Source organism: Acyrthosiphon pisum, chromosome X (assembly GCF_005508785.2).
Source record: "Acyrthosiphon pisum isolate AL4f chromosome X, pea_aphid_22Mar2018_4r6ur, whole genome shotgun sequence".
NCBI classification, from domain to species: Eukaryota; Metazoa; Arthropoda; class Insecta; order Hemiptera; family Aphididae; genus Acyrthosiphon; species Acyrthosiphon pisum.
Genome location: NC_042493.1, coordinates 52558367 through 52567115, shown reverse-complemented (window position 1 = coordinate 52567115; position 8749 = coordinate 52558367). Strand labels below are relative to the sequence as shown.

General features: G+C 27.6%; 1 protein-coding gene across 1 annotated transcript; it reads right to left on the bottom strand.

The window, feature by feature from the left end:
* Positions 1–4996: 4996 nt before the first annotated feature.
* LOC103309344 (putative nuclease HARBI1) lies at positions 4997–6586 on the bottom strand. The gene is made up of 6 exons (XM_008184558.1): positions 6456–6586; positions 6177–6312; positions 5922–6111; positions 5777–5820; positions 5572–5716; positions 4997–5343 (listed from the first exon to the last, which is right to left on the bottom strand). Exons 1-6 carry the CDS (start codon positions 6584–6586, stop codon positions 4997–4999), a joined length of 993 nt encoding a protein of 330 aa, XP_008182780.1.
* Positions 6587–8749: the final 2163 nt, after the last annotated feature.

The following is an 8749-nucleotide window of genomic DNA, read 5'->3' as shown; positions in this document are numbered from 1 at the left end:
AAATATAATAAAAGCCCATGAGGTTGTCTAGATAATAATCTTACCTTTAGATTTTATAACAGGTCAATTTACTCTAATGTTTAAGCTAACGGAGCTACACGTGTTCTGCTTTGAGTATAATTTGCTATGTTATGCACTTGTAAAGCGGAGACAGCACATGCGGGTATCACGTCCTCTTAATTCAATTGTTTCAAAGATAAAAGTTGCCGGGGTATTTTCTATATTAGCAGACTAAACAGCTGATATTTCATGTAAAGAGCAATTGAAGGGCTCTGTGCAATAACCAGACAGCTCCGTTTTATCATTTTTTTTCAGGAAGCACATATTTAATGTTTAATATATACATAAGTGAAGAATAATAAAAAGAAAAATTATTTTATATACTTAAAATAGTGATAAAAACTGTGGTACCCTTAATTAAGTTGATACACGAATATTTTTTACACTTTTAGCCACAAATAAGAAATTTTTCTTGGAGTTGTCTTGTTTATTGGTCGGAGTTATTAAATCTTTTTTTTTTTTTTTATAATGTAAACAGCTTACTAAGAATTAGTTTTTTTTCTTTAACTGAGTTAATAATTATCATGTACTTAAACTATCAAAAAGCATACTTGAGTTTTAAGAAAAAAAAACTAAACCTGTACATGCTTTTAAAAATAAACAAAAAAATAGTTATAATTTCTGGACAATAAATAAGATAACTCCAAAAATTATTAATTGTTTTTAGTTTTAACTCTGATAAATATACAAATAAATTTATTAAAATAAGCTTAGTAAGTGTATAGAAGTCATAAGTTTTTCCACTAATAATATTTAGCTATATGTAGTTTAAATATATTACTTTATGAATTTTGTTTATTCTTCAGTAATATTTCTACTTTAACCACTTAGTATTATGTTAACTGAAAAATTAAATTGTTATTCATTTCAGTTTACATAAAAACTGGCTATCATACCTTAAAGATAGCGATAGGTAATAATATTAGTCATAGAATGTAAGCACATTTAACTACATTATAAATAATATGAACATGGTAAAAGATAATAAAATAAAAATATTAGTAACATAGATATTTTATTTATCAGCTTGATTTTATCAGTCATTAAATAATATCTTACAACAAATAAAATAATAAAAACCAATGAAATATTTATAACAAAACTATTAATTAACTTGATTTTTTATCAATCATAGTTAAACAGTAAAATATTTGAAACAAAACTAATGATCACCCTGATTCTTTAATTTTATAATAAAAATAATAATAAATAATATCACTCATAATTCAAATTTGAAATCTTAAACAAAATAATAATTCAAAACAATAAAATATATAAAACAAAACTAATGATCTCCTCGATTCTTAAATTTTATAATAAAAATAATAAATAATATCACTCATAATTCAAATTTAAAAACTTAAACAAAATTACACTTCAAAACAATAAAATTAATAAAACAAAAATAATAATCATTTTGATTTCTTAATATTCTAAAATATATTTTCTTTAATATTAATATTAAAACTGAATAACAATTTTTAATACCTAGTCATCTTCATCATTGGATATAGTACCGTTGTTATCTTGATTAGAACTGGTTTCTTCAACTAAAGATTTATAGAACCAAATGTATTCAGGTGGAACATACTTTGATGATAGGCATTGCACATCAACAAACTTGGCAGATTTAATTTCTAATGATCTATTATATAACAATTTAGGAATAGTTGCACATAAAGATTGTATATTGTTCTCTACTCCTTTTTTTTCAAGGATAAATTTTTCTTTACCAGTAGAAAGTCCAGAAATACTACAAAATAAACCACCTGATGTATATTCCATGTATCTATATGCCATAATAGTACATTTTGATTTGTTAATACCAATACCAATTTTTTTATAAAACGGCTTGGTATATTCGCTGAAATTATATATAAAATCTTGAGAAACTTTAATAACATGAAAATTGTTTGAAGTAGTTTCTACCATTTGTTGGTATGTTTCAGGTAAATAAACTCTCTCGGTCTTTCGTCTAACTTTTTCTATAAGACCAAAACACCGGTCACAAGGTAAGAAACTTTGACCGGGTTCTGGATACCTATGTATGATGTGTTCAATACCAAACATTTTAAATTTGACAATAGTATTTAAATATTGAAATAATGCATTGTTTTTATTTTGTGCGCTACAATTATCTGTAAAAATATAATTTTTTTTTATATCTGGCTATAAAAAATGTTTGAAATAATATTGTATAAAACTAATCACTTCATTTTGACTTTTCTTAGCTATTGTTTCATCATACATGAAGTGGAATGATTGTCCAGTTTTTCCAGAATATATACAAAAATTGTAGGATCATAGTTGGCGTTTGTAGAAAACATCACCACATGGCACATGAGGGAGTGGCATGTTTTGTTGGTAATCAAAAGTTATAAGTTCTACCTCGTTGTGTTATTTAGCCTCGATACGACAGGTGTTCATATCACTATAAAATACTTCACCTTTTCTAATGTGAATTTCTTTTTCAAGCTCTAGTTGATGTTTAACTTCTAAATTTTTTTCTGCATCAATCATAACTTTATATTTGTCACAAGACTGCAGGCATGTGTCAGATCTAGGATATCCAAAGGCTAGATTAAAATTATGATAAAAATATTTATTATAATATTTATATTTGACAACTGGTTTTCCTTTTTCCCCACGTTGAAATTGAGCATATACAGCTGGTTCATAAAGTTCTAAATATAGTTTGTACATTTTGGATACAGATAGTTCTGAAGGTAAATAACGAATATTATTGTTGGCATGTCTACTGTAATGAGAAGAACGACTAGGAAAACTCTTTATATGTGTTTGAACTTTATGCAAAATGTCTTCAGGTAATTTGTTTGGTCGGTTGTGATGTTTCCCACGCAAATCAACTGGACTAGGCTCATTAGACTTTATTTTATTTACAAGTCGTTCCACTCTAGATTTGCCTATGCCAAATAGTGTACAAAATGATTTTTTGCCAACAATAACTTCTTTAGTATCAATACGTATCTTATATTTGCAAGAACAAGACCTACTTTTACCACAGCCCGATTTTGGTATACGCCTTATAACGGTATTAACACTTATAAGACCACACAAAAAAGTGTCTTGTTTTTCTTTGCTGTTAATTGAGTTAAACATATTAATAATAAGTTTCTTTTTATCATCATTTGTTTTGGAATAGCATTGATAGGCACATTTACAATCCAGGCCTGTTGTTCTTTCTTTAATTAATTTAATTATATTATATTTCACTTCCGAAAGATATAGCCGTTTAAAAACTGAGGGAGGTTCGTATGAAGCAACACCTGATAGTGTTCAAAATCCCGAGGTGAAGGAGCTCATTGGAAAACCACATATTGTTGAGTGGACTAATAATTATGATAGTGATGGTGTGGCATTCAGTAAGCTATGCCTTATTTTAAATATAATTATTAACATTTTTTAAATTTATTTTTATGTTTTTAAACTTAGATAATATTTCAGTCAGCTCAAATCTTACTGACAATTCAAATATTATTGACAGTTCGGGTAATGTTAATATGGGAATCATCAATATCGAGACACCCATACTGATTTCCGGTACCTATTGGTTATTGAATTGATCATATTATGTAAATATTAAATTAATAAATAAGTTTATTATTTATTTGTTTAGAAGAATTATGATAGATATGACTAAAACATCAATTAAAGAATGCCATACAAAACCAATACAACCAGGTTTGCATACGATCATAATTTATGGAATTTACTTTCTACCATCTATACTATACTAATAGGTGCCAATAGGTATAATTAATTTTGTGTTTATTTAAACAAAACTATTTTGTGTTTTAGAAAAAAGAAACAATATAGAAATCACTGCAAGCAAATCCACCAAAAAAGATGGCATCTTAAAGGAATGTGAGCTGCGGGTAAAAAGGCAAAAAATGGCAATCGAATCGGAAGAAAAAAATGAATAAGTTACAGGTAATATAAAAAAAAAACATATTTTGAAAAAGATGAAATACGATACAATGGAATACAATTATTATTGATTATGCATAATTTAAAATATAAGTTATTACTAGGCACCATATTTTTATGTTTTTACATATTATTACTGAATGTGTGCAGTTTTATAAGAAAGGTGTTTACAGTTAACAATGTAAATTTGAATTAATCGTAGTAATTACAATTGGTTTTTCATATTATAACTATTTGTAATGTTTACAAGAAAAAGTTACAAATAACTACTAACTAGAGAAATAGTTTGAAAAAAAATTGAATAAAGCATATTTTGATAATCATAAAATATTTGTATTTTTTATGGTAAATATTAGAATCACATTTTAGCTTTAAATTATCCTAAAAATCTGGGCCCTAGTTATTACAAAAGAACTTGATTAATGTGGTCATTTAATTATTAAAGGTATACAATATACTAGCTGATTAGTTAGCTAACAAATTAATAATGTTCAAAATAGATCTCATTATTGTTATTCTAAATACATTTCCTAATTTTCAACTGCCTAGATTTTAAATCAGAAACTAATAATGCAGTCTGTAGTGGCTAAGCGCTTTGAGGAACATAAATTGTTCAAGTTACAATGTGAAAAACTTGCTCTAGAAATTAAGAAAATCAAAGAAAATCTTATTTAAGTAGGTACCTATATATTTTGTTTTTTATGCTTATTGTTATTTAGTTAAGTTAAAAAGCTTATAGCCATATAATATTTATCACACATACCTACTTAAGTGAATACCTATGTTTTTGTTACTTTTATAAATTAGTTGTTTTGTTTGTTTATTATATTATATACTTTTTTTAAAATTAAAATTCTTTAATACCTATACATATTTATTAAATATAAATAATGTGATGTTATAGTAAATTGAATTAAGTTTTTGTTACTTTTGTGAATAAATAAATGCGTAAATACCATGGATAAATATAATGATTTATTATTTTTTTTTAACTGAAATGCCTTATGATATAAGCTTGTCTTGCTGCAGGTCCTAGTATACTGTGGTCAATTTCTCCAGCAACTTCACCATCTTCCTCTTCTTCATCACTGTATGTAGTATATTGATTATATTTTTGAGAGATGTTGTGAAGTAATGCACAAGAAGGAATAATATTTACAGTTGTACCAGGTGCATTAGCAAGACATCTTCTCAAACAAGGAAATTTTCTTTTCCATATTCCAAATGTCCGTTCTATTATATTTCTTGTTCTAATCTGACATTTATTATACTTTCGCTCTGATGGTGTTACAGGGGTTCTTAAAGGTGTAAACAAATAAGGTTTACATGCATAACCTATTGAAAGGAAATTAGAAATATTCATTGTATAAATAATCAAATTTAATAGTTTAAAAAAAAAATTAATTACAATCAAAAATATCTCATAACTATAATTAGCATAACTTTTGAGAGGTAGAAAAACTTATTAATTAATAACTGAAACAAAAATTCTCAAGGCTTTTACCTATACATTAAATATAAATTTAAATTATAAGTACATTAAATATATAAATATAATCATACCTCCATCTCCAAGCAATAACACATGGTCAATACTTTCAGAAAAGTATTTGTTTGCATGGCTTCCACTAAATATAAAGCTATCATGGTAGCTTCCAGGCCATCTTACAACTATATCTAAAAATGCCATCGATGGTCCACAAACAGCCTAGTATACAGACATACAGTAAGTATAAAAAATAACTTTTAAATAAATAATTCTTTATACTTTCTCTGTGATTGGGTTTAAATCTGCTGTTTGATAACTGATAACTAATTAATGCATACCTGAACATTTAAAGAAAAATATCCTTTTCTGTTTCTGAACACTTCTGAATTAGGACCTCCAGGATTTTATATTTTGATGTGCGTACAATCTATGCATCCACCAATTCCCGGCATCTTGTAGGTTTGGTAAAATTTTTCTTTTATAATATTCCATTCATCTGCATTTCTAGGGAAATGTACATGATTTTTTACATTACTTGCCAACATTTCAGATATATTTTTAATTATTCTTGATACAGTTCCTTGGTTAATTCCTCTTAAGTCACCATTTACAATCTAAAATTTAAATTAACAAAACTTATTTTACAAACAACTGAATGGGACTTGAAATTGGTGCCTACTTGAAAGTTTGAAGATGCGTAAAACCGCGGTGTTGTTAAGAGTTGTAGAATAGGTGGGATGGGCAAACCACGATTATTATTGTGATGAATAGTAGTTAATGGCATAATAATATCCATAACTACTTCTTTAGAGAACCTAAATTAAAAAATACATTATTCAATTTGTGTTTAATGAACCTACAGTTGAATCTATTAAAAAGGGTTCATTTCACCGTATAATTATTATAATGTAAAATATTTACAGTAGTACAATAAATAGTTCCTATAACAGATACCTACCTGTATCTTTTGTAAAATTGAAGATCAGAAAATAATTCTACAGGGTTTTCTTGATCCCTGATGTACCTTTTAGGTGCATTATCTTCATCAGCAAACTGAGCAAAATCAATTAATTCGAATATATCATTCATATTAACTATACTTTATGTTGTATGTGGGGCAACACTGTTACTTTTCATAACCTATATACAGTGAGTTACTAGAGACGTGTGACACACACATGGTGTAACCTAACGTAATTCAGGATTACAATAAAAACATGGGTGGCGTTGATCTGCATGATAATGGTATAGCAAATTACAGGATTAGAGTCAAAGGGAAAAAATGGTGGTGGCCACTTTTTAGCAACGCAGTAGACAGTGCAGTGGTCAATTCATGGAAGTTTTATAATTTGGTAAATGGTGAGAGTGAGAGCATATGTTGGAGATATGGAATCGTATTTGGATATCAACCCTCTAAATATAATCGGGACATGGGCTACCGATGTTGAAATTTTTGCAACGGCACTAATTTTGAACACAAACATAATATATATTTATTCAGATTACCATAAATCTTGGCAGTTATTTGGTAAGAATGGTACCTACAAAGACGGAGTTAGGGCAACTGAAAATTGTTTATACATGTGTCACGTAAATAGAAACCATTATTCAGTTGTGGTAGATGTTAATCCACCACTTATTAAATAATTAAATATAATTTAAATATAGTTTGTATAAAACATTTTGTTTTACCTATATACAATTAAAAAAATTAATAAATGATAAAAGTTTTGATCCATAAAGAGGTAAACCAATAAGTTCCTTGGTAACTGTATTTATGTTATTTTATTATTTACTTTATAATATTTTAATTGTGTTATTTTACCTACTTTCTGTTTTTAAATAAAGGAATACAATTATAAATCCATTTGATTTATAGTTAAACTTTAATAATTAATATAGTCTAAAATATCCTAGCATATAATTAACGATCTGTTTAAAATTACGAATGTTAAAAATTATGACAAACTATTTTTGAACAACAAACGGATCGTTAATTATATGCTAGGATATTTTTACCCCCCTCAAAAACATATTTATACCGATGGGGTAAAAATATTCTACTATAAAAATTCAATGGGAAATAAATATATTCTAGTTTATTTTAAACAGATCGTCGATTATATGCTAGAATATCCGGGGGTAAAAATCACCTGTTACAAAAATCCTAGTATTTTTTTACCCCCTTTGGAATCGTTTTACCCCCCTTAAAATTTTACCCCCAGGGGTAAAAACATTTGAGGGTATTAAAATCCTGCGACACCAGCGCTACCTGCTAGTAAACTGTTTACTGATATCGTTTTCGCGATTACGGTTACTGTAACCAGGTAAATAATTTCATGAACGAGTTTAGTGAATTTTGTAACCGTCGCGTCAATTTCGACTTGGTCTGAGTGTTTACTAAGGTTCGGTTACTAAAAATATTATGATAAAAACGATTATTTACTTTTTAGTAATTTTACATAATTATATTAAAACCTGTATTATAAATTATTAAACATTTTAATAATTTTAATAATGGAAAGTACTAATTACGATTTCATTGATTTTATCAGAGACAAACAGAAATACAAAGGTAAGTTACACCGGTTACACCGCCAAAACACGCCTTATATCGTTTTACAGGGCCGGATTTACCCATAGGCCACCAAGGCACTGGCCTAGGGCGCAATTTTTTAGTTAATTTTTACTTTTTAGTTTTTCATAATTTCATAATTCTATTTACCTAAATTTATATTTTATAATATTTTTTTTTCGTATACAACTTGCATGAAACTGGACAATGGCTCACGTAGTCACGTCACAGTAACGTTTTAATTTATAAGCCATATAATAACCTTGCCGTTTGAGTATAATCCTGCGACCAGCACGCGACGCCACCGCTAGAGGTTCGACATCGACACTCGACGAGGCAGTTGCCGGCGTTGCCTATGTTAATACATGGGAGATGGTATACGGGTATGCGGCGTAAACACGTATAATATTGTGAATGGCGCATGCGCAAAACGCCAGCCAAGGCGGTTTGAATGTTTCAGAGTCAATAAATAAAATTGGAAAGTTTAAAAATTGCAACACAATTGATGTTGAAACCCCTTTAAACATTTTATTGCTGGCGCCAAATTCCGCATAAATCAACTTTAATTGTACAATTGTTATTAAAAATAAAATATTTAATTTGCTCATCAAATGATTTGTTCAATTTTTTTAGTAATATAATTTTATATTATATTAAATAATATTTGTATTTATGAA